The 27322-nt window shown below is 31.5% G+C and overlaps 2 protein-coding genes across 2 annotated transcripts; one reads left to right on the top strand and one right to left on the bottom strand.

The window, feature by feature from the left end:
* The first annotated feature begins 2273 nt into the window (after positions 1-2273).
* On the top strand, positions 2274-16051 carry LOC135962335 (sodium-independent sulfate anion transporter). Its single transcript, XM_065514198.1, has 9 exons — positions 2274-2491; positions 9185-9475; positions 11125-11283; positions 11349-11530; positions 11607-11910; positions 11981-12283; positions 12468-12613; positions 12679-12852; positions 15135-16051. The coding sequence occupies exons 1-9, from the start codon at positions 2446-2448 to the stop codon at positions 15345-15347; spliced, it is 1818 nt and encodes a 605-aa protein (XP_065370270.1). The 5' UTR covers positions 2274-2445; the 3' UTR covers positions 15348-16051.
* On the bottom strand, positions 16041-25351 carry Sardh (Sarcosine dehydrogenase). Its single transcript, XM_065514197.1, has 4 exons — positions 24919-25351; positions 20000-21187; positions 19515-19657; positions 16041-17027 (listed from the first exon to the last, which is right to left on the bottom strand). The coding sequence occupies exons 1-4, from the start codon at positions 25324-25326 to the stop codon at positions 16091-16093; spliced, it is 2676 nt and encodes an 891-aa protein (XP_065370269.1). The 5' UTR covers positions 25327-25351; the 3' UTR covers positions 16041-16090.
* Positions 25352-27322: the final 1971 nt, after the last annotated feature.

The following is a 27322-nucleotide window of genomic DNA, read 5'->3' as shown; positions in this document are numbered from 1 at the left end:
TTAATTGTTTTTCAAAAAATTTTTTTTTAAATTGTTTTTTCCAAATTTTTTTTTTAATTTTTTTTTTTTTGGAAAAAACTGTATGACAAAAAAATTTTTTGATGAAAAAAAAATTCGGGTTAAAAAATATTTTTCCCGATTTTGACCCATTGTAGGTCCAACTTACTATATCCTTATCTACATCGTTGCAATGGACTTTGAAATATCTATCATTAGATATCCATATTGTCTATATTAATGACTTAGTAATCCAGATATAGATCAAAAATAGGTCAAAAATCGAGGTTGTCCCGGTTTTTTGCTCATATCTCCGTTATTTATGGACCGATTTTGCTGATTTTAAATAGCAAACTTCTCGAAAGCATGTCTGACAGAATTATTGAAGATTTGGATCCAGAAGATATCTGGGGTCTTCAGAAAATTGATTTCAACAGACAGACAGACAGACGGACATGGCTTAATCGACTCTGCTATCTATAAGGATCCAGAATATATATACTTTATAGGGTCGGAAATAAAAAATGTAGAAATTACAAACGGAATGACAAACTTATTTATACCCTTCTTACGAAGGTGAAGGGTATAAATATGTTTGATACAACAACAAAATACATTGACTAGCATGTATTTTGTTGTTGTGAGAGATAGGTTTTTGACAACATACTTAGTTTTTTGACAATTACGTCACGTCTCTATGTTACCCTATGCTTTATACATTGTATTTCGAAAGTGTTTCGTTTCGAATCGAATTACATAATAACCCCCCTGATATAATTTAATTATCTTAATTTCAGATAATTTTTCAATTCATTCATTTATCTTCATCTTAAAGAGATTCGCACTTTTTAAGAGAAAAGTTTTTCTGGTGATTTTTCAATATCTTTTCTCAGACATATTTTACTATAAACATATCGCACTCGTTCAACAATACTGTATTAACTCAAAAACTTTTAAGTGTTCAGGAGAGACAAAGAAGACATTAATTTCAAAAGTTGGTTCACTTGACATGAAATCCCTCATATATGTATAAATGTTTATTTGATGATTAGGTGAAATAAAACAATTTCATATTTATTCGGGGATGTCATAGAATCCAATCATTGTCGGAATCGGGTTTGACAACGACAGAAAAAGTACATTAGTCTTGTGAAATCGAGAGTTATCGTTTTTATATTCGATCTAGAATTAAATTCTTTATCGATTAAACAAAAAATTAAATTGGATTTCATAAGATTTCATAAATGTACCTTTTTTGTCGTTTTCAAAACCGATTCCGACAATGATTGGATTCTATGACAACCCCGATTAGCTTTTGTTTCATTTATATGTTATAGTACAATAGCAATAGTACAATCGATTAATCGTCAGAAACGAATAATTGTTAACACTAAAAGCTTGTCAATAATTTCTTTAGCACATTACAAATTCTTATTTTATTTAATAAATTTAAAGCTTTATTACAACAAACAATTAATAATTGACTCTCATGCTTGTAATACGTTTTATTGTTTTGCAAAGCTTTATTATATTTCTTTTCAGTAAGGCCATTCACATTTAGATGTAATAGGAAGTATTGTAAATGTGAGAATTTGTTCTAAAATATATTTATGAAATATCTCATTGAAGAGGTATTGAGGCAGACTTTAACCAAATTTTATTTACCAAAGGACAAAGGTTGATATGAAATACATTTTTTATTAGGATTTCGAAATTTTTTACGGAAATTGAAAAAAAATTCTTCAAAAAATTTACAAGGATTTTGAGATTCGAATAACATAAATGTAATTGCAATCGTTGCTTATAAAATAAATGCAATTGTAAAATTTATAATCTGTTTGTAATAATTGTAATCTATGAATACCCATATGAGTAATCATTGTATATATTATACTTTAGAAAATAAAAAAAGCAATACTCGCCAAACAAGCAAAAAGTAATAAAATAATAAAGATGACAAAATAAAAACAAAAGAGAGAAATAAAGTGTTAGTAAACATTTCATCAACGTGCTGTTCAGATCTTTTTCTATTAGTATTACCTATTTCGTATTGAAATTTAAGAAATTGCAAGCAAGCAAGCTAGCAAACAAACAAATTATTAAATAAACTGAATGAATATTTTAATCGACTCAACACCGTCTACAAAATAACTTTATGGGGTGTTCGTTGCCACCGTCGTAAATCATTTATTACCAACTTAAATACTGTTAACTAACTTTACTATCATCATCAACAACTATTTATTGTGGTTTATAATTTGTCGAATTCAAAATAAATACAATACAATACAATTCTCATTTATTTAACTCTATGTTTCCTTGTGCAAATTTTTAGTTGTCGTTGATCTGGGAACCGAAACGTTACTATACGTGACTTTGAAATAGTTAAAATTGTATTTTATTTATTAAGTTCGAACAAATTTGTTATTAATGTAAATATCACCGATAATGCTGAGAACAAGTGAAAATACTAGTACATCAACTGATATTGATGGTTAGTAATAAAATATTGCAAATTTTATTTAAAAATTATAAAACAAACACTTGTTTTTACAAAGTACCTACATACTAATAATATGGTACATATAAGCTATTTTTGTTTACAAAAAAACAAAAATAAAAAAACCAAAACAATAAAATTGTATTAGGTTAGGAACAGTGTGCTGTAGTGTAGTTGTGCCTTTTAAAATGATATCGAACAAAAAAAAAAAACGGATGTGAATTGATTTTATGAAACTATGCAATTAGCAATCTTAAGAATTGAATTAAATAGTTTTAATAATATTATTTACAATGATATGCATTCAAATCTTCAAAGTGTCTTATATTGAGCAGAGCTTTTATATATATTGAATATTTAAGCAAAATCATTGAAAATTTAAGAGAAAGTTTAAGTAAAGATTTAATTAATTTAAATAATTATGTTGCTTGTGTACAAAATAAATGTTTGTAACGTTAAGCTACGTTTAAAATGATGAAGTACTCCACTCTGCAGCAAATAAATTTTTTTTCTCTTTTGTATTTATATGATTCAAAATTTGGATATCTCTATTTTTACTCCAGTGTCCAACAATTTCTACTCCAGAGTGTAGATTATTTTAACTCAGGAGTTAACATTAAAATGTTATCATTAATATGGCTATTCTCGTAATATAACAGGGAAAATTCATTCCCGTTTCATTAAGTTTCATTTAATTGCGTTACCCTCTTAATTGATTAATAAATTATACCACCATTTTTAAAAATAAATAAAAAATCCCGGTTCTGTAATTTCACGCATATTGATAAACGAAATATGAGCCTTAAGAAATATTTAACAATTTTGAACTGTATAATGCTACTTTTAATAGCTTATGCTGCTATTCGATCTAGTTCGAATGTTATTTTAATTTTGGAAATCATTTTCTTCCCGATCTGATGTTAGCAATATGTCCAATACACAACATATCTAAAGTCGAAAATCAATAAACTTTATAATATGAATAAACAAAATCATGATCAATGTTAATCACAAAGAAAGCATGACAAATAAAAATCCTTTTTTTTCGTGAAATGTTGCATGCGAGACACTACGATTTGTTAAACAAAGATACAACAAATTATATGTCTGAGTTAGGTTTTTGACAACAGACTTGGGTTTTTTTCGCCTCGTCTGTTACGCTATATGATTACAAGTAGCTTATTTAAACTAAAATGTTTGTTGTGATTGACTCGAACATATAGTTAACATCATATCGGTAAGAAAATAGGGTTCGAAAAATTCAAACAAAATTCGTATTTAAAAAAAGGAGAATCCGTTTCAGTGAATTTATATGAGGTTTATATTATAACGTAATAATTTAAATCATTCTATGTAAAAATTAAAAAAAAACCTAACATATTTGCCAAAAAATTACGAAACATTGAATATTTTTAGTCATATTTATACGACATTAAAAGTGTCTTTTAAAATTCTTTCACATGATGCCAATATTGTATATGTTTCCTACCGATAAATATAAAAAAAATCATAAATTGTTAATTCACATTCAATAAAAATTTAGTCCTTTGTCGAGTCTTCTGACAAAACCCTAATTCATGAGAATGGATTGCCATGTACCAGACATTTCTCTCTCTCCTTACTTTCTATGTATTTATTCTATGATTTATCATTCGATATATGTATTTTTTTCATGGATTTGAATTAAAGAAAATTTTAATGATTCAATAAGGAGTTAATTCTATAAAAAACGAATTATCCTGGAATTTGTTTGAAATACAAAGGATAAGCGTAAAAGATAGGTAACAAGATAAAATTTAATATGATTCCGAAAATGTGAGTAAACACTGAGATAATGAAAATCCTAAAATCTTTTCATCGATTAAAATTTAAAAGTTTCGGTTTATTGGAGATTGGGCTGAATAATAGATTCGGTTCAGAAAAAACGATTTAGGGCTTGATTCAGAACCACGGACAGAATATTTATTTTAAAATTTTGTGTGTAAATTACTCAGTTTTCAAATAGATTTTGAGTGTTTTTCATACAAAAATTTTAAAATTGTTTTCCATTCGTATTTCTGAATCAGGGGGATAATTCGGACTATAATGAATGATAATCATTATAGTCCGAATTATCTTAAAAAAATTAAAAATTTCACTGGTGTTTAATCACTTTTGAGGCTGTGTGTAGATGTTGCATAAAATTAACTGTTTAATACATAATAACTATGTTCATCTTTGTTGCGAAAATGTATTTATTGATGAATTAAAATCATAAAACGTGACCTGAATTTTAAATAAGGGAATGTATTATAATCCGGACATTTTATTTGTTTATATTAGTATAAGTGGGCGTGTATACTCAAAATATGTGGTTGATAATGACATGTTTTTGAATTATGGTGCTTAAGTGTGGCAGTTATTAAATTTTATTTAAATTAAAGAAGAAATTCAAATTTACAGTGAGCCTCAAAAGTGAGTAAACAGCAGCGAATTTTTTGATTTTTTAAGATCATGAAAATCATTATAGTCCGACTTAAATCTATATTTTTCACAACCAAAGATATTATTCAAGCCAATCTCTATCAAACCGAAACTTTAAAATTTTAATCATGGATAAATTTTAGAATTTTCATTATCTTAAAAAATATCCAATAATTTTTGGTGTATACTCACTTTTGCGGCTCACTGTACTTTGTTTAAAATTTAGGAACACACTAGAGGAGTTTAATGAATAAATATTTGATTAATTTTCTACAATAATTGTTAATAATAGGAATACATACATATAAGACGCTCAATGAAATTCGTATAACTTTGCAAAAACTATGCGAAAAGTGAATTTTTAACTGATTAACTGGAGTGATCCGCAACTATTTGCATAAAAAAAACAAATCAGAGTGCTAAATGTGATAGACTGTGACATTGATAATAAAATTGTTTGATTTCAAAAAATTTTTATTTCCAAAATGGAAATATATATCGCTCATTTGCTGCAACAAAGTCATAACTCAAAATCCGGGTGTTTTGAACTGAGTAATACAAAATATGTGCCGTTCTTTAGTCTTTCATAGTTTTATCAGTTTTAAAAAATGTCAATTATTTTTTATATGAGAGTGTTTTTTCGTTGTATACGTCAAAATTAAAACTCATGTTTTCTCGTATATTTGACAAGTAAAAATTTGGGTTAAATACAGATTAGAAAGATATTAATACCTATTGTTTAAATCAGGTTTTATTTCTGAAATCGCATGATTTGTTGAAAATTTATTTAAGAAATAGTAAAATGTCATAAAACATCCAAAGTCGTTTTTCTCGAAACGACTTTTTTTGAATTATGACGTTGTTGCAGCAAATGAGCGATATGTAGAATTAAAATTAATATAGTATTACTTATTTCACTCTCTTTATAATGTTTGTAAACTTAATTAATCATTTAAGTCGGAGCGAATATCGTTACCGCTGCACAGTGCTTTAGAAACTTTGTATTTTAGACATTTTCGGTAGCTCATGAACGATTCGAAATATCTAGGGCAGCCTCCATAAAGATTTGCGTTGAAAATCTATTTTACAAATTTTTCACCGAAGTTTTTTGATGTGACGTAGAAATCCTAGTAACATTACTTATTTTAGATTTTTAAGCTCACATTTTAATATGTTCAAGATTATGTTATTTTTAAAAATTAGTTAGGAGTTTCCCGTTACCAACAGTATCTATAAATTTGGGTATTTTATTTATAAAAATAGTAATGACAATTATAAATATATCTCGAATGTTTTATTACTGATATCTTAGTGAATTATAAATTGTACGTTATACAGTTTTATTACTTAAAAAGAGAAAGTGATTTTCCCTAAAAGTAGCCCACCTACTATATATAAGTATTGAAATAATTGATGATTTATAATATTTTAGTTCTTTCCTGTATTTGTTTGAGATAATTATGACTTGGAACAAAATAGTGCTTATCACACGTGTTTTGCTATTGAAGTTTTTTAAAACAAAATTAATGGTTTGGCAGCAAAGTTATAATCTATAATTTTATTACCTTTTCATAAATTTTGAGTTTCCGTTCAATTATAAAACAACAAACTTATTCAAACAATAAGGTTAATATTTAAATATTAATTACTACTTACAGTATATTGTATTAAAATAGTGTATTCCTCAAATAATTTATTTTTTAATTTGCTTATTCCCAAATCCTTTAACAAACATAAATAAAGTTTATCGAATGCTAAGGTATTTCGGCAACTAACGCATCATTTTATTTGCAAATGCACTAACAGATTTATTGCATTTATTAACGTAAATATTTTACTTAATAAAAATGTTTCTAATTGTGTGAAAAATAAACGTGGACATGTGCAATTTTCAATATTCTAAAAATATTCACAGACATTTGTATATATATTATTTGTTATGCTTTATAAATAATTTAACCATAATTAAATTATTTATATATAAATATGTATGTATGTACGTAATTATATTTCTTCCAGCCAAAATGGAAGTATTTGACAAGCACACTTAATGTCAAACCTCACAGAAAAATAACAATTATTAAAAAAAAATTATTTAAAAAAAATAAAATTTAGCAAACTTTTAAGAAAGATTCAAAAATTAAAAATCCATTTGGGAGTTTCCTACAAAACCAAACAATTCCGATTGTTATTGTTGTAGTTTGAAAACAGTTAATTAAATAATTCAACAAGTTTGACGAGTTTGGAGTGTGAGCATCATAAATATGGTGGCATATTAAGTTGGTTATTTCATTTGGTAAACTGCTTTAATACGTGACTTTATTTAAAACAAATTTAAATGTTTAACATTGTTTAATATATTCTCTATAAAATGACACAAATCCAATTATGAGTTGAACTTTTTTAAAATAAATTTTAAACTATATATAGAAATAGGTAAATCGGTTTCCTCAGTGTTATTATACAATAACATTTTTAGAATATTATATTAATTATACGGATTTAAGCCGGCAAATTCCTTGCTATATGTGTATTTTATTGGATTATAAAATATTGTTACGAAATTGTACTTGAATTCAAATATAACGATTTTAAGGGCTGATTTAAAAGTAGCATAATGCTTTCAAATAACAGTGCTGTAATAGCAAACTGTAACATATCTGTGGGCATTATTAAATAAAAGCTTTCAGTTGACCATTGATCGTAAGTTGGCAACGCTGTTTGCTGCGACCGTATATTCGAATTCGAATATTCAGTTAAAGAACGTTGTAGAAATAGAGCTTTCTAGATGGTAATGCAGTGTTATAAATAGTGGCAGAGGTTGCAGTCGTGAGTGAGTTTATCAGATACGCTTTTCGAATAAACATCAACTGAGTGCCTTAAAGTGTGTTGTTTTTTTCAAGTAAATTCGTGTACATTATAAATTGGGTCTGTAATTTTGAGAATTTATAAACATGTGTAAAAAAACATTGAGTGGCTATTTAATTCTGTTGTTGTTGTACATTTTAAAGAAATAAAGATTTGTTACAATTTTCAAACTACTAAACGGCTTTTATTTGCAATCAAAAGTATCCGGTTTATTTAAAGGAAATAAACCAAACGTTTTGAAAAGGTTAAAACGTAACAATATATTAATACAATTAACTTATTTCAATTAAGTATAGTGCAGGAAGTGAACTTAAATACTAATATTTTTGTAGAAATTTGAATAAAAGGAGTAAAAATATATTGAAATATTGTAAGTTTCATTAGTTTTTAAGAAATATTATAGAAGAAACAAAAAAACGTTCTAGAATCATATAATAAATATTTTTGCAGGCAAGACGACGATATAGCCCCGTCTTGACTAGCGATCAATTTATTCACTCAGCGAACAATTTTGTGTGCGCACACCACTTTGTCTTGTCAATGTTCTGGTCCTGTCCACACTAGAAAAATTCATCTGTGGACAAGAAATTGCCCGATGAGTAAACAAATTTATAGCTTGATATCAAGGTAATATTTGATATTAGGGTTTAATTTTTAAATTCAGCACCAAATTTTGTACAAATATTATTCAGGTGAACAGTGTCATTGGAAATACAGTGACTGTTCTCTTTTTGGATAAATGCAAATACAATTTAAGAGGCAATGATGGGAGAATACGTAATACGGTCGAAGCGAAAGAGTCTGGATCCCAAGTACACAAATATGACAGTCAAATATGGCGGTGGTATTGTCAACCACTGAATACTTCATAATAGGTGATAAATAATTGTCAAATAAAAACTTTTTCTAAAAATTACAAATAGGTCATTTTACAGGCTAGGCGACTAGACAATATTTTATATTGTGGTTTACAAATCCCATAATTAAAAAAGAAAACAAAGATAAAGATTGAAAGACTAATTACTGCCAAATCATACCATCTTTAAAAATTCATACAAACAAAAAACCTTAACCGGTTTTTTGTTTGTAGAAATAAAATGTTTGTATCATAGAGAAATACACATAGAGCGGAAACTAGAAAAAAATCAAAATAATCACACATCTGAGTGTTTTTTGTTTGTTTTCACATAGTCTTTTTTACTACTGAATTCTCACCACTTAGGTTTTTGACAACTGAGTTAGGTCGTTGACAGAAGAGTTTCTGATCTATGTGTATTTATCTATTACACTCTCAAAATAATAATTTGAATTTATATTAATATTTAATTATGTATTACCTTTTATTTTTTTTAACAGGAAATTTGTATAAGGAAAAATTGCCAAATGTTGGTTCAGCTTTAAAAGTTGCCGCCAAAGACTGCTGCACAATATCAAAGAAATTTCCGATTATCTCATGGCTGCCCAAATATGAAAGAAGCTTTCTATTCTCAGATTTTATTGCCGGTTTTACGGTGGGTCTAACAATGATACCTCAGGGCATAGCATATGGTGTTGTGGCTGGTTTGGAACCCCAATATGGTTTATATTCGGCATTTATGGGTTCGTTTATGTACATTATTTTTGGATCTTGCAAAGATGTCACCATAGGTAAGTTAACAGCAAAAGCTGTTAGTTAATTAAAGAAAGATGAAGAAAAAAAAAAACAAAAATGCCAAGTCATTGTTTTTATATAAATTGCGTAAATTATGTTTATACTTTTCTGTTAAATTAGAGGCCAAACAATGTTTGGTTTTTCAAGCATGACTAATTTCATGTCAAACCGGACATTGTCTATTTTACGTCACTATTTTGTGTGTCTTCTTCAATGCTACACGTGTTTCATTTAAATAAGAGTTATTTGCATAGGAAATTTTGTAATTCAAGTTTTTTAACGTTACCTTTATTTAAAAAAAATAAAACAGTTTTTAAATAAATAAATAAATTATTTACATACTACTTATTGTAGTTTTTTTTGCAAATACTTAAATTAAATTTGAGTATGTTGTAGTAAAGAAACGTTCGAAAACTTTCAACTTTTATATTGAAGTTTAGTAATTTGCTTAATTTTCAGTCTATGTCACACATATTTCCCTACATAAACCAAAATTATACTTTAAAATAAATTTGTTTAAATATTTTTAGGTAAACAAAATTAAAGTTTTTTGTTCAAAATTTTTTTTTGAAATAGTTTTTTTAATATTTTTAAAAAAAGTTTTTTCTAATTTTTTTTTTAAAAAGAATTTATGACAAAAAAATTTTTTGAAGAAAAAAAAAATTCGGGTTAAAAAATATTTTTCTCGATTTTGACCCATTGTAGGTCCAACTTACTATAGCCTTATATACATCGTTGCAATGGACTTTTAAATATCTATCATTAGATATCCATATTGTCTATATTAATGACTTAGTAATCCAGATATAGATCAAAAAGAGGCCAAAAATCGAGGTTCTACCAGTTTCCATTATGTCTCAGCCATTTGTGGCTAGATTTTGTCGATTTTAAATAGCAACCGAGCCGGAACAGACGGACATGGCTATATCGACATCTCTATATATAACGGTCCAAATGATAAATGTAGAAATTACAAACGGAATGACAAACTTAATATATACCCTTACCACTCATGCTGAATGGTATAAAAATATAACTTATCGTTGTTTTAATGTAGAAAGAAAATCCTGAAATTAAATTAGCTGTCAAATGGATGAATTATCTTGTAGACATGCTAAGTCTCCACGTAGCAATATTTAATGCTGCAATTGTAAAATTTTATTGCGTCCATAAAACTTGCGTTATGTAGACCGCAAATTGCCATATGTAGCAATCCATTGCGGAATGATTGATGGTTTCAGCAAGATAGTACCACATATCACAGTACATTAAATTTACTGAGAGAAACATTTGGCGAACGAATAATTTCTAGAAAAGGACTTATTAACTTGACCACCTCGTTCATGTGATATGACCTCATAAGATTATTTTCTCTGGGGAGATGTAAAGTCCCAGGTCTATGCAGATGAACTAGACACGATCAAGAGTGAATGATGAAACGTAGTCTGATTTACTGCGAATGGTGTGTGAAAATTGGATCTTCAGGTTACCCCATGCTCGCACTAGTGGCGGCCACATGCCCGAAATCGTACTTAAACATTAATGCCATGAAATTATCTAATTCTTAAAGCCAATTGGCTGGATATGAAAAAAGTTTTTCTCAGTTTTATTTCAATTTAAATTGCTCTTCAATTAAATTTTTTAGCTACCACTGCAATTATGGCCTTAATGGTTCATCCATATGCTGTGCTAAGTCCAGAATATGCTGCTATGATTGCCTTCTTCGCTGGATGTATTGTATTGATATTGGGTTTATTAAATCTGGGGGTGTTGGTGCGTTTTATATCAATACCCGTTATAATAGGTAAGCTGAACTTTGGAAAACAAAATTGATATTATCTCTAAAACGCTCTTTCTTCTTTAAAAAAGGTTTCACCACGGCGGCAGCTATAACAATAGGAAGTGCCCAAATTAATAATATCTTTGGCATAAAGGCACCTTCTAATGATTTGATACCAGCTTGGAAACATTTCTTTACGCACTTAAATTCAATAGGTTGGAATGATGCATCTCTAGGAATTGTTTCCTTAATCTTTTTGCTGGCTATGAAGGTTTGTACACAATAGAGAGAAACATTTTAACAGAGTTTAACTGATAAGTCTACATGTTTTAATACATATGATTTAGAAAGCCAAGGATATACCCTTTGGAAATCGCACATTTTGGAAATATGTCTCATTGTCACGTAACTCAATGGCCGTTATTATAGGCACTTTCTTGGCATACATATTAAGCCGCGATGGCTCACAACCCTTTAGAGTAACGGGTAATGTTACCGCAGGTTTGCCTCCATTTCGTGTACCTCTTCATGGCACCACTATTAACGGTACCGAAGTATCATTAAAGGAAATGTTAAATACAGTCGGCGGATCGTTTGCTTCCATACCCTTGGTGGCCATATTGGAAGTGGTAGCTATAGCTAAAGCATTTTGTAAGTACAAATATAATTCATAGATGTTGGAAGAATGTAAAGAATATTAATACAGAATTTCCTTTTCCAGCCAAGGGACGAATTGTTAATGCCTCACAGGAAATGATTGCTTTGGGAATGTGCAATATAATGGGTAGTTTTGTTTCTTCCATGCCGGTTACCGGTTCGTTTACACGCACGGCCGTAAACAATGCCAGTGGTGTAAAGACTACTTTGGGTGGCCTGGTAACTGGAGCCTTAGTGTTAATGGCTTTAGCCTTCCTAACCCAAACATTTTATTATATACCAAAAGCTACCTTATCGGCTATTATAATCGCAGCCATGATCTCCCTGGTGGAGGTGGAGAAAATTCGTGATACTTGGAAATCTAAAAGTAATTGGCATTAAACATCAGCCCAATTATGACTAAAAATTCCCCGGGAGTTTTTTCCCATTGAATTTGAATAGGAATAATGGGAAAAGGGAAAAAAACTCCCGGAGAAAATATTTATTCATAATTGGGCGGAATATTAAAGAAATTCTTTAACTAATTATTTTTTTTTTGTTTTATTTAACAGAGAAGGATTTCTTTCCCTTTTTGGTTACTCTATTTATATGCCTATTTTGGAGTTTAGAATATGGTATTTTATGTGGTATTGCAGCCAATATCTCTTATATCTTATATAGCAGTGCTAGGCCCCAGATATGGTTGTATACACAAAAGGTTGGTTGTAATTTCTTAATATATATTTAGCTATGTAATAATATTAAATTTCTTTCTTATTTTAGTTAATGGATTATGAATTTGGCATGGTTGATGTTAAACAAAAGCTAGACTTTGCCTCAGCCGAATATCTTAAGGAAAAGGTGGTAGAATTTGTTAATTTCTACCAAAAAGATGGTATCCATTTGATTGTTATCAATGGTTTGGAAATCAATAGTATTGACTATACAGTAGCCGCGGTAAGTATTAACTTTAGAAACTATATGGGCCTATTTTTATGTTTCAAGGTTAATTTATTTAAAAAACTCAGGAAGTACCATTGGAAAAAAGTACTTCTTTGTGGATATGTGTCTAAAATAATTTTTCTAAATGTACCTTTGAATTCCCCTTTGTGGTTTCTACATTATAATAGAACAAGTAAGAGGGCTATATTCGGATGTGCCGAATCTTATATTCCCTTCACCAAATTATACTTCAAAATACAAAGTTTACATATTTTTAGGTAAACAAAATTTATTTTTTTCCAAAGTTGTTTTTTTAATTTTTTGGATTTTTTTTTTCGAATTGTTATTTTAAACTTTTTTTTTAAAATTAAATTTTTTTTTTAAATTTTAAAAAAAAATTTTTGTTTTTTTAATTTTTTTTTGGTGAAAAAAAAAATTCGGGTTAAAAATATTGTCTATATTAATGACTTAGTAATCCAGATGTAGGTCAAAAATAGGTAAAAAATCGATGTTGTCCTGGTTTTTTCCTCATATCTCAGCCATTTGCTGATTTTAAATAGGAAACTTCTCGAAAGCATGTCTGACAGAACTATTGAAGAGTTGGATCCGAAGATATCTGGGATCTTCAAATTTGTAGCTTTTATTTTGATACGTTTGTACAATATAAAATTGGCCATTATTAGCTATGACCTTTTCCCATCTTTCTGGCAACATATGGATTCCGAGCCAAAATACCGGCCATTAACGAATATAGCCAATGTCAGATACTGTGTTCTAAAGTGAAGCGTGTCCCAGCGTGGGTCTTAAATTCTTTTTAACAGGTATGGAAACATGTCGCTGAGCGTTGTCATGATGGAATATTACGGTTTCATGTCTGGCCGTAAATTCTGAGCGTTTTTCGGCCAATTCTCGCTTTAAACGAATTAGTTGTGTTCGGTACAGGTTCCCTGTGATGGTCTGGTCAGATTCCAGCAGCTCATAATAGATAGGACCCTTTTGGTTCCAGCAAATACAGAGCATTATCTTAGCGACATGGATATTTGACATTGGTGTTGATTCGGCTGGTTGGCCGAGATTCACATACTGTCTTTTACTTCGGGTTATCGTAATGGATTCATTTTTCATCGCAAGTAATGATTCGATGAAAAACTGATTTTCTTTTATAGCGTTCAAGCAGCATTTCAGATATACAAAATCTTCTTTAAAAGTCTCTCAGCTTCTATTCCAATGCTACCCAATATCCTCGCTTTTAGATGAATCCCGCTGCTCGCAAAAGTTTTGAAATTATTGCTAAAGTAGCTCTCAAGGATTTTGTTGAGTTTTACAACAATCTTCATGGAGTAATACCTTCAATTTCTAGTTTTCAAACTTTTTTGGCTGGCCTGGGCGATCTTTGTCTTCCTATCTCTAGCACGTTGAAACCGATGAAACACATTCACCATTTTTTTTTCAAATTAAACATTTCAAGCAAAACTTCCCGCATATGACGCTTTGTTGACATAATATTCGAAATTTTCGAAGCAAAAAAAAAAAAAAACTTTGTGGTAGTATTGATTAATTCCAAATTATTGATAAATTCACTGAAATTATTTTTTGTTTAAATGTTGTTTAAATAACTAAATGTTCTAAATCTCGGATTATCGTTTTTCGTAATTTTTGTATGAAAATTGTCAGTAGATCGTCACAATAAAAAATAACCGGAGATTGAGGAAATGGGGGTAAATGAGAATAAATGACCCATCAAAATGACATGTACGTTATTAAAAACAAAAACTGGGTTCAAAAGATATACCATCTATTGTAAATCTCGCATTTTTATGTCATACACCCAATATATGTATTTTAATGATTTATTCTTACTAAACTTAAATTGCCAAAGGTCATTATCACATAATCTCGAATTTAAAAAGTTCATCTTCAAAAATGTTATGATTAAAAGATCAAAACATAGAGAAACATAGAGCGGAAACTAGGAAAAAACTCAAACAAAAAAATCACTCAAAATAATCACACATACTAGTGTTGTTTTTGTTTTCACATAGTTTTTTCTACTAATACATTCTCACCACTTAGGTTTCTGACAACTGAGTTAGGTATTTGACAGGAGAGTTTCCGCTCTATGCTATTCTCTATGGATCAAAATACAAGTTAAATCACACAACATTAATCTTTATAATTTTGTAACAAATGCCATTAAATATTTTATTTATATTTTAGCTTGAAACTGTAAAAATTAACTGGATAACAATAAAAATATAAATTTGCTTAACAAAAATCTTTTTTGGTTTCCTTTCTAGAATATCGTGTCGTTAAGAGAAGATTTGAAAGTGTTAAACTGTGATATGATCTGCTGGAACTGGAATATATCATCAGCTGGTGTAGTCTGTCGTCTAAATAATAAAATGCGTGATATGTTTAAGTTTCAAAAATCATTAGAGGAAACTATTGAAGAATATCTAAACACGCATTCCACAAGTGCCTCTGAAGCAACATTGTATTCGGTAACATAACCTGTAGAATGGTGTACCAATGAATAAATGAATGGATGAATGAATGAACGTGTGTGATGCATGCAAAGCAAAACAAATACGCCTTTAGTTAATATGTATATTTCCTTCGTAAAGCACTTGTAACAATTTAAGGCGACTTATTGTCTGGTGCTGCAACATGAAACCCTAATTCTTAGAAATAACACACAAACACTTATTATTTTTTTTTAAAGTCACAACAATTCAATTATTATTAATTAAGTCATATATTTTATATATTTTACAACTGTTGGTACCAAAACAAAAACAGACCAGACATTATGTCTCCTCTTCCTCAAAATGCAATGAAAAGAATTTTAATAAATTTTAACTAAAACCCTTAAGAAACCTAAGTTGTACTTATGTCTACTGTAGTTTAGTAATTAATTCAAATGTTCAAGTATTAAATATATGTAAATGTATGTCTGTATGTCTGCAGTGTGAAGGTCATTTTCCTTGCGCTGCAGGATAATAATTATTTAGTGTCAAACACTTAACACATTGGTCTACCTCTTTATGATTTTATTGTTTTGTCTCTTTAAAACACTACTGCACACTGCAATACACTACACTACTTTAGCTGTGGTTTGAGTTCCTAGAATATTCAAAATACACATAGTTTGTTTGGAGAGACTTTGCAGGTCATTAAAATATGAAATAAATATTTGTAATATATTTAAAAAAAAGTCTTTATTTCTTTTATTTCATCTTATTTCTTCTTATTGTTAATATTTACCTAAGACACGCTTGCCCTCTAGATCGAAGGGACTTCTCATATGACATTTCGCCTTGTAACGTTTTCCCAGAACATCGATTTCATATTCACCCGATTTAATAAATTCATTATCGATTTTCTGGCCATCTGTTCTCTGTATGTAAGTTTGTCCCAAAGGTTTGCCCAAGTAATAGGCATACTCAGCTCTGCGCAGGAAACCAACAGGTTGGCCATTTCTATAGACACCTTCCAAACCCCAAATGGGTACTTGCTCGTCGAGTGTTAAATATACCAAACGTTTTTCGATGCCCTCTTTACGCTGACGTTCAATAGCTTCTTTGCCCTTGTACACACCCTGTTTGCGGCATGTAAAACCTAGACCAGCTTCTAAAGGTGTATCATCGGGTCTCAAATCAAAACTCCACAAATGATAACCCTTTTCACTACTCAACGAATATAAAGCACGATAGCCAGCATTTCTTAATTGTTGTGGTTCTCCAGCCTTCATCAAAGCCTTGTAGACATTTGAACAATACTCTTTGGGTACATGCAATTCATAGCCGAGTTCTCCAACAAAACTAACACGCAACAGCCGAACATCATAGCCCGAACATTGAGTTAATACTGTGGCATTGGGCGGTATATTCTCATCTGTAAGTTCACATTGAACAATGTTTTGTAGAATGTCTCTTGATTTGGGACCTTGTATGGAAATGACTCCCATGTCGGCGGTAACATCTCGTACAGTGCAATTGAAACCTTGTTTACGTATTTCATCGGCCATCATGGTGTATGTGTAGTATGCTGAGGCACCGCCAGCTACAATATAATAGCCTTGTCCCTCGAATTTAGGATCATGTGGAGCACCAGAGCCGGAATTTAATTTTGATATGGTTACATCGGCTTCTACGCCGCCAGAGTTGTTAAGAGCACAAGTGTAAACGGTTCTAAAATAAAGGAAAAAAAGGAGAAATTTGCAAATTAAATTATATCAGATCTAGACCCTTAAATACGTATTTTGAAAATAACATATTTCTTCATCATTCAGTTTTGTTTTTGATTTGCATTTAATCATTTATAAGATTAATTGAAAAAATTGTTTTAAGGAATTATGCCTACAAATAAGTTCGTAATGAATTCTTTATTGAAACAACACTTAGCGATTTTCCTCATTTCCCTGCAATTCCTATTATTCCTCAACATATATTAATGCATAATGCTATGTGTTGCAGTATACTTCCACTTGTCATTTAGTTCTAAATTAATCGCAAAGGGGCGTAAATACTTCTTTTTCGGCGAGATACAAATCAAACTTTGAACTGTTCACTTCGCTATCCTACTCCTATTGTTCCTTATTGGTAAGAATCCATATTCATTTCATATTCATTCCTTTTCATTTCATATTGTTTGTTAAATTATTCTGTGTACAAAATCTAAACGATTTTGTTTCGGCTCAGAGAGTTTGAGAGTTTCCAATTTATCCAGCATTTACCCCCTTCACGCAGCTTTCAGCTAAACAGATACAAATTATTGTTTTTTTGATTGTGACCTATTTATTGCATATTTGGAAACGTTTTCATTATCACCCCGCAGGGAGGTGTATTATCTCCACTTCTGTGCAATATATCTATGAATACTCCGCTTCTCAAAATGGATAGCAGACGGATCAAAACTGGCATTAAGTACACTGAGTGAGTGAAGTGTTTCGAGTGGACTTAGTGTGAACCCCCCGAAAAACGGAACTGGTTCTCTTCACTAGGAGGTACAAGATCTGAATGGAATTAGTTTTGAGATCAGGGTAATGCAAAGTACCTTGGCATCATTCTAGATAAAAGATTATCCTGGAATTTGAACATTCAGAACAGGATTAATAAGGCATATGTGGCCATCTAATCATGCAAGAGGGCAATTGATACTAACTTAGGTATTATGCCGAATGGTATCAATTGGATCTTCAAAGAAGTTGTTAAATCCAACTTGTTTTGTGGAGTACTAGTGTGTTGGTACGCTTTGGAGAATGCCACTTACCGGAAGGCCGTTGAACAAGCTCTATGGTGGTCTACTTCCTCTAAGGCACTCTTTACTATTTGAAACTGGTTACCAAAATCCTACTTTAGACTTCTTAACATCTACACTGCTCTTCAGACGGAAATTTTTGCTATTAAACTGGGTGAGGTATTTTCGAATATCTGGAGACATATGTATATTTACTGATAGCAATACTGCTGTTAACGGAATTGCGGGAGCATTCACGACATCTAGGTTAACCGAGGAATGCCGGGTATCTCTAACCCCCATTAACACGAAGTCTGGTTATGTCTTAACTAATAGTTATACTGTCGGTTAAAATTGTTTTTGTATGAAAACTGTCAGTATAACTATTAGTTAAAACGTAACCAGGTAAATGAGATAGCGAGACATTCTAGGATAATGCTTATATGACTCGCCGGATACGATAGAAATCAGGGTAATTGTATAGGAGATGAATTGGCCAAAAGGGATGCGATGATGGATGATCCATTTTCTGGTATTTCCCTTGCTAAAAAAAACATCTTGTACAGCAGAGACTATATGAGACTGCACAAAACAGATGGACCAATGAACCAACCTGTGTTATAACGATGTCAACTTGGCTCGTATATGATGCCGGCAGGATGAATCTACTTATGAAATTCCGTCGCGAGCAAATAGGGCTAATTGTTCCCTTTATTACAGGACACTGTACAATTGGGACACATGCTAGAAAACGGGGCATACGGTACAACTAATGTAGAAGCTGTCATAACGAAAAGGAGGAGGAGACTGTGTCCCATCTATTCTGCCAATGCCCAGCTTTGACAAACTTGTGAAAACATATCATCGGAATCCCATTGCTATCGTATTTAGATGAGCTATCAAGGATGAATCTAACACGAATCCACTACTTCATCAGAGAATCTGGTTGGTTGACCTCGGAGACAATGACCGATTTATAAATACCCTGCTGTTTGCCTCTTGAGTATCACAATGGGATCAGTTTTTAATGGGCCCAAGTAACCTGCTTGACGACTGGCTGCCCATGGAACCTAACCAACCACTGTAAAATTCGTTCAAGTTATTCTAAAATATCCCGAGAACCAAAATCAATTATAAAAAAAACTAATTCAAATTTACTAATAAATATCGTGCTACAGTTTCCTCTCACACTGTAGTTGCTGGGAAGCAACTTTTTATACTACAGAATATAGATTTTATGATATAAAATAAACACGCAAAAACTGCAAAAATAAGTAGATGGCAGCTTAAATTTTCAAAATATTAATAATGATGGCCTTCAACACAAAAAATTAAATCTACAATTGAATGATGTTATCACCTTGGCAATGCTGATATAAACATAACTTTGTATTAGCAATTGAACTCATTTTTAATAGAATTTCTCAATAGAAACTTACTTTTTAACATCGCGATTAGTGTTTGCTGAAAATATCCAATCCGCCGCCTTTTGGGCATCGGGTCCTTCCAAATAGAGTTTACAAAAATAGCTCATATTGAATACCACAGCATTATTACGGCATGCCATGGCCTCTTCACCAATCTACACATTACGTACAATATGTATTGTGTTGTGTTGGACCAGAGAAGACATGTAAATTTAAACACACAGACAGTAGGAGCAAACATCAGCCGGTAGCAGCAGTTGTGTTATGTCAGTCGTACGTTTGTTGAAAATTGAGAAAACAAAACAAATCAACATCCGCAATCCGTGGTTAAGCAAATATCACACAATTTTGCGTAAGAATAACACAATAAGAGCAATAAAATCATAAAATGTGGCACGCACCACGTAAAAATCGAGACAGCACATGAAATGGAAAGTAAACAAAATTGTATGTCAAATATTTAAACAATAAAATTGCTGGTATCCTTTTATACCTACCAAATTGTGATGTTCCGAAAGACTGCCATACTTTAAATCGCCATCCAAAACACTTTCATACGGGCAATCTTTATGGCGTTCATTGCCATAGCTACCATACCAATCGTATGATAAGACGGGTGCGGGTTTTTGTAAAAAGAATCCCGGACGCTCCCAACCTTGTTTCTCTTCCATGAAGGCATTATAAGACAGCATGTCATCGTGCAAAGGATCCTTTTGGAAATCACGTCCAGCCAAAGGTTGATCATACTTAAATACCATACTGTAATTTTTGGCATAACTTTCGTGGGACTTTTCATTAATCCATTGGGTAGCTTTACTCTGTTTGTCCGTAAAACGCCTCAGGTCAAAACCAAACATGGGCAAGTCTGGTTTGCCATTAATAACCCACAGAGCAGTTTGTTCTCCACAACCACCGCCAAACATCATGCCAGCCGAATTGAAACCACAATTGTGTATTAAACCGCTAATAACCGTGTCAGGTCCCATCAAGGGCTTGTGATCGGGTGTAAATGACTCGGGACCACAAACAGTACTCTTGACACCATAATTGCCATAAGAAGGACACAACTTAACGGCACCATTTAAATGAGCATCGAATACGGACCAATCCAAATCGTACAAACCAAAATGAAAATCTTTATCCACTGGATCCAATAAAATAGGATTTGGTTCATAGCCACCCATTTGTATGGCATCACCTTGTATTCTAAAGTATATGGAATAATCATGATCACGTATATTGGGCAGACCTCTAACGCCTGGTATCGATTCCGATAATATATAAGCATGTTTCATGGGTATCAATGGCAAAAATGAACCATGTTTCTCAATCAAATCTCTACCCCAAACACCGGTGGCATTGACTACAGTGTCTGTTTTAATTGTACCATAAGGTGTTTGAACACCCACTATCTTTTTGCCGCGGCCAGTATTTTCCACCACCAAATCATCTACTGGACAATTCTCAATCACTTTACCGCCATTTTTACCAGCAGCTCTCGTTAAAGCGGTACACAACATGGCTGGATCTACAACACCATCTCCGGGTGAATATAAAGCACCAATAAATGATTTAGGATCCAAAAGGGGGAACACTTTTTGTGTCTCTTCGGGGGTAAGCACATAGTTCTCAATGCCCAAAGCATTTCCCACTGTGGCCAAACGTCTGTATTCATCTAAACGAGTCTGTATTTGCAAGAAATGGAAAATAATGGTTAGTTAGAGTTGACATGTTTTGAACTTATTACATACGTATGTACATAATCTTCAAATTAATTTATTAAATTTAAGTTTAATTTCATAAAATCTTAATTCATAATTAAAAAATATCAGTTGAAGCAAACCAGAAAACTTTCTTTCTAATATTAAACCATATCGCACTCGTTCAACAATACTGTATTAACTCAAAATTTTAAAATTTTCAGTAGAGGACAAAAACAGTTTGTGATTAAATTTTAAGAGAGTTTGAAAATCCTAATACATCTTAGTAAGCAAATTCCATTTGAAAATATATTTACATTGTTTTTCTTTAAAAATTTTGCAATTATTGCAAAATAAATCTATTTTTTGAGTTACTACCATTTTTCTGTAACTTCTCGATATTTTTTTGTATTATTTTATCAACAAAACAGTATCAACTCAAAATACAACCAATTTTAAATAGACCAATATTATTATTTTTAACTTGAATTCAATTAGAATACAATTCAAAATAATACATTTTTTTATGAAAATATACGATGTATTTCTATTTAAATTTTTGTATTAACTCAAAATAATACCTTTTTGTTGATACAAGGTAGTTACTAATTATCACGAAAATGGGCTCAAATGTGGTTTTCAAGATGAAAGAGTAATCGGAATACGTTGAAATTTTTACAGTAGATAGATATTGATGTTGTTAGTTGATTTCGTGCAAAAAGTGAGTTAATACAGTATTGTTGAACGAGTGCGATATATATGTACACGTAAAAGTAGAGACCATATATAGTAACACTGCGTACTCAGCTTTTTGATCGGATCAGATGTCCTTTTAAATTTCAAAGGATTAAAAGTTTAAAAAAATTATACAAAATAAATATACAGGCCTGTCACACATATTTTCGGAATGGTTTCAATTCCGTAGTTTTTGTTCTGTATTTTTGATTTTAATTCGACAGCGTTTTTTATATTAAAACAAAAGTGAAGTTTTTGGTAAAGAAATTAATTAAAAATTTTAGAAAAACGAGTAATTACAAAGAAATATCAATTCCACTTTGAAAGTGGTTTCATTCCGAAAGAAATTTTCATTTCACTTTTTATGAAGAAGCGATTTTTGGAATGAATTCCACTTTCGATCGGAATGGAATTCTGTGACAGGCCTGATATTTGATCTCAAAATGGGTATCAAATAAAAGCTAAAAAGTTCAACGTGCGAGACATGTTTTGTGCGATTCAAAAGTGGTGATTGACACGGAAGACAGGGATCTCCAAGGTCAGCCAAAAAAGGTTAAAGACCAAGAAATGGAAGCATTACTCCATGAAGATTTTTGTCAAACTCAACAAGAGCTTGCAAAATCATTGGAAGCTACTCAGGCAGTAATTTCAAAACGTTTTCGAGCAGCAGGATTCATCCAAAAGCAGGGCAATTGGGTACCACACAAATTGAAGCCGGGAGACTTTGAAAGACTATTTTATATGTCCGAAATGATGCTTGAACGCATTAAAAGAAAATAATTTTTGCACCAAATCATTATTTGCGATGAAAAATGGATCCATCACTATAACCCGAAGCCCGGCCAACCAGCCGAATGGATACCAAAGCAAAATATCCATGGCACTAAGGTAATTCTCCGTATTTTCTGGTAACAAAAGGCTGCTGAAATCTGACCAGACCATCACAGGGAACCTGTATCGAACGCAACTGATTCGTTTGAAATCATTACTTGCGATGAAAAATGGAGCCAATACGATAACTCGAAGCGTAAGAGATCGTATGTGAAGCCCGGCCAGCAAACCGAAACGACACCAAAGCCAAATATCCATGGCGCTAAAGTAATGCTCTGTATTTGGTGGATCCAAAATACAGAGCTGCTAAAATCTGACCAGAGGGAACCTGTACCGAACGCAACTGATTCGTTTGAAGCGAGCATTGGCCGAAAAACGCCCATAATATGTGGCCAGCCATGAAACCACAATATTCCATCATGACAACACTCGGCCACATGTTGCAATACCTGTCAAAAGTATTTAAAATGAAGTGGTTGGGATGATTTGCCTCACCGTCTTTATAGTTAGTCCAGAGCTACGCTTCACTTTGGAACAGAGTATCCGATATTGGAGAAAATATGGATTGAATAAACTTATATTCAAAATAAATGCCAAAAATTCCGCATTTTTAAGTCATACACCCATTATCTTCTGTCAGAAACTCGATGGATCCACATTGCAACCAATATTTTCCGCGGGCCTTTATAATTCCATTATTAAAATCAAATTAAAGTTAATCTCTTAACCATTTAATTAAAGAATTCATTACGAATTAATTCATAGGCTTAATTCCTTATTACTTCAAACGTATTTTATTCATTCCTTTGATAATTAATTCTTTATAGAATTAATACCTTATTCAAGTTTTCTTTAATTCAAATGGATTACAAAATAGCCTTATTCAATTTTTATTCGATTCAAATCGGTTTCAAATAGGCCTTAAGCTGGGTTTCCGCATACACCGTAAAAGGCGCCGATTACGAAAACTGAAACTGAAAATCGTTGGTGTTCGTCACCGTCTCGTTTCTGAATTGTTTTCGTTTCAGTTGGTTGCGTTGCGGCATAAAACAGAAACGAAATTATTTTTTAAGTTGTCAATTGGAAATTAAATATTCCATTATTTTTAACAAAATCTATTATTTTTTCCTCTTCCAATAAAGAAAATTTATTTTTTTATTCATTTTTATTTGCTTTAAATTTGAAATAAAAAAATAATTAAAATAATTTAGTTACTACAGCACCGAAAACAACCTACTTGAAGATGTTTGCGTTCCGGCCCCAAATGACAGGTTTTTCGTTACTGATCGGTGCCGTTTCGTTCCCAATTTTCGTTGCCGATTTCTGAAACGAACTTTTTTTCGCTACAAATGTATGGAATTTCGTTTTCGGTGCCGATTACGGTGTATGCGGAAACGTAGCTTTAGACAATTTTATTTAAATTTGTTTTGTTAAGGATTAAAAACAAACAATTTTATAAAGAATAAATATTTTCATTCAAATTGGATAAGATTTGAATTAATAAAATGTTACCATTCAAAAGTAATATGTGCTGTTTTTCGATAGCGAAGGAGTACTTTGAGTGGAAATTTAACATGTATTTTGTTATTGTAACAAAAACAAAATACATGTAAAACGTCCACTTAAAGCACTCGTTCGCTATCGAAAAACAGCACATTAATTAATTTTATTATAAAAAAAAATTGAATTTGTTTTGTTAGGAATGGTTCTATGGAATGAATTGCTGACATTTTTTAATTCTGAATTAAGATTTTAGTGAATTAATCTTAAATTGAATTAAATAATTATTATAGAAGTCATTTAGAATTTGTCGGACTTGCAGTTTTTAAAGAAAATCTTTAACGTACTAAAAATGTCAATATACTTAATATTTTATTGTTTTACTGATTAATTCTAACTAAAACTTGTAAATCTGACCAGTACACACCAAGTATTTGAAGTACAAGTTTATATAATTTTTTCACACATTTGTTAGTAGGGCATTAAACTTTCGAAAATAAATGATAAAATCTAATAATCAGTATTTCTGCTGCATCAAATGGCAAAGTGTATTATTTTCTGTTCATTCACTGTTATCACTTTGTTCATTGAATTGAAACGTTTTTTCTTAAAAAGTTTTCTTTTAATTTAACACAATATCTTTGACCTACATCTGAATGTGCTATAAAAACTCCACCATTTTGTATCCAACCGGGATCTAGACCAGTTTCCTCTTCCAATTGCATTAGCATATTGCGTGAATTAGCCAATAGTTGTATATCCACATCATTGGGTCGTAGACGCCACACCAAACCCGCTGTATGCCAGGTGGTGCCGGCTGTTAGTTTGGCACGTTCCAACAAAACCGCTTTAACGCCACGTTTGGCCAAATGATACAGTGTATGACAGCCAGCCGAACCGCCACCAATTATAACAACATCCGCTGAGGAAGGCACTGACACTTCTGCCTTTGCTGAACTAAAACGCAAGTGTTGCTGCAGGACAGGTACAGTTTTGACAGCCGGCTGCTGAGCCTTTGGCGTTATACGCGCCGCAATATTTTTACTTATTCTCCACATTTTGTCACAAGATACGCTTCGCTTGAAGCTATGATTAAAACTGATTTGTGAAATCTGTGAAAACTTCCGAAATAATAATTTGCTAAGAAATACTAGTTAATGTATACAAAGCAAAGGTCAGCTTTAGGGTCACTGGAAAATGATAAGGACTTATAATATTGAGGGTAAACAAAATATAATCATAATGCTAGCATGAAAACAAATTTGTTTTACTTTGGAAATCATAAAAACTTTTTCGTGATAAGAGGGGCTTGCCTATATGTATTATTGGAAGACTTTTAAATGATGCAGCATTTTGTAAATTTGTTATTGGACACAACAAAAAATACTTAAGATCATTGAGACAATGTTTTAATAGCTTTACATACAGTGGTAGATAATATAATGGAAACTTTATTGAAAACTATATTCCGTGATTAAAGTTTTAAAAAACTTAATATTTAGGAGGAAGACCTCCTAAAATTACTACAAGAAAATATAAATTCATAGCAAGAGCTTTAAATATGTTCCCAAAAACTACTCCCCGGGAGGATATAAATAATATAAAATTGGAAATTAGTTCTCGAATTGTTAACAGCAAATAAGTCTTGGTTACTATCGCAGCCGCGAAAAAAAACTCTTATTTATAACAAAAAACGTACTGATCGTATTAGCTAAAGGACATTTAAACTGGTCGAGGCTGAAATGGAATATTGTTCTCTTTTCGTATGAATTCAAATACAAATTAAGAGGCAGGATGGGAGAACATTCGTATAAACAAATAAGTAAAGTTTTGCGAAGCCAATATAGTGCTGTGGAGCCGGACAAGTTATGGGTATTCATAATAGAGAAAAATATGGTCTTACTTAGGACATTCCAGTCCGACAATGACCCCAAATAATCATCTAATGTTCTAACCGAGTGGTTTCAATCCAAAGAGGCAAGTGTTTTGATTTTGCCCGATTGCCAGACCTCAATCATGAAAAACCAATGGGAAAATCTAGGGCAAATTTATGATTCTCCTAAAGGGTAGATATATGTACATAAGCACAATGTTGAAGTATTTGGTATTATTGAAAACCTTAAGACTAGAGAATTAATATTTTAAAGAAAAAAAAGTATCCTGTCAATTTTAAGAATAACATCAGGGCACACTTAGAAAGGTGATTGCGATGAAACAGCTGATTATTTTTTTTATTCAGTTTGAACTGTCAATTCACTTGTGGTTGTTGTGGCGAAAAATACAAAAAACCCAAAAGCAAAAACAACAACAGGCAACTTTGACAGTTCACCTACATTTTAACAAAAACAAAATACCTGTTGTTTTTGTATTGTTGTATTTGTTGTAGTGATGCATTCACCTTTCTAAGTGTGCCCTGAATAACATTTATCATAAAAAACTTGAAATTTCAGGATTTTGTGAAGAACAATTTACAATAGATGACGTATCTTTTGAATGGGGTTTTTGTTTTTAATAACTTATATGTCATTTTGAAGGGTACATTCTGTCATTTGTTCTCACTTATTTATTGAACATTATAGTGCCAACAATGCGTCATATGCGGGAGGATTTGCTTTACTTCTTTAATTTGAAAAAAGTGCCGCTGAAGCACACCAATTGCTCACTAGTGAATGTGTTCCATCGGGAGTGCGAGAGATGGTTTGTTCGGTTCAGAAGTGGTGATTTTGACACGGAAGACAAAGATCGCCCAGGCCAGCCAAAAAAGCATTTCTCCATGAAAATTGTTGTAAAACTCAACAAGAGCTTGTACAATCATTGGCAGCTACTGAAGCTGAAATTTCAAAACGTTTGCGAGCAGCAGGATTCATCCAAAAGCTATGAAATTGGGTACCATACGAATTGAAGCCGAGACCTTGAAATACTATTTTGCATGTCCGAAATGATGCTTGAACGCTATAAAAGAAAATCATTTTTGTACCGAATCAATGATTGCGATGAAAAATGGATCCATTACGATAACCCGAAGAGTAAGATATCGTATGTGAAGCATGGCCA

This window comes from Calliphora vicina, chromosome 5 (genome assembly GCF_958450345.1).
Source record: "Calliphora vicina chromosome 5, idCalVici1.1, whole genome shotgun sequence".
In the NCBI taxonomy this organism is placed as follows: domain Eukaryota; kingdom Metazoa; phylum Arthropoda; class Insecta; order Diptera; family Calliphoridae; genus Calliphora; species Calliphora vicina.
Note: the sequence above shows the minus strand (reverse complement) of the source record. Positions and strands in the feature narration are given on the sequence as shown.

Coding starts and splice junctions, on each gene's coding strand:
- Sardh (XM_065514197.1), bottom strand. CDS start 25,326: ATGTGGAGAATAAGTAAAAATATTGCGGCGCGTATAACGCCAAAGGCT. Junction 21,188..24,918: donor TTTTTATAGCACATTCAGAT/GTAGGTCAAAGA, acceptor TTGCAAATACAG/ACTCGTTTAGATGAATACAG. Junction 19,658..19,999: donor TTTCGGAACATCACAATTTG/GTAGGTATAAAA, acceptor CGTAATGTGTAG/ATTGGTGAAGAGGCCATGGC.
- LOC135962335 (XM_065514198.1), top strand. CDS start 2,446: ATGCTGAGAACAAGTGAAAATACTAGTACATCAACTGATATTGATG. Junction 2,492..9,184: donor TACATCAACTGATATTGATG/GTTAGTAATAAA, acceptor TTTTTTTAACAG/GAAATTTGTATAAGGAAAAA. Junction 12,284..12,467: donor TGATACTTGGAAATCTAAAA/GTAATTGGCATT, acceptor TTTATTTAACAG/AGAAGGATTTCTTTCCCTTT.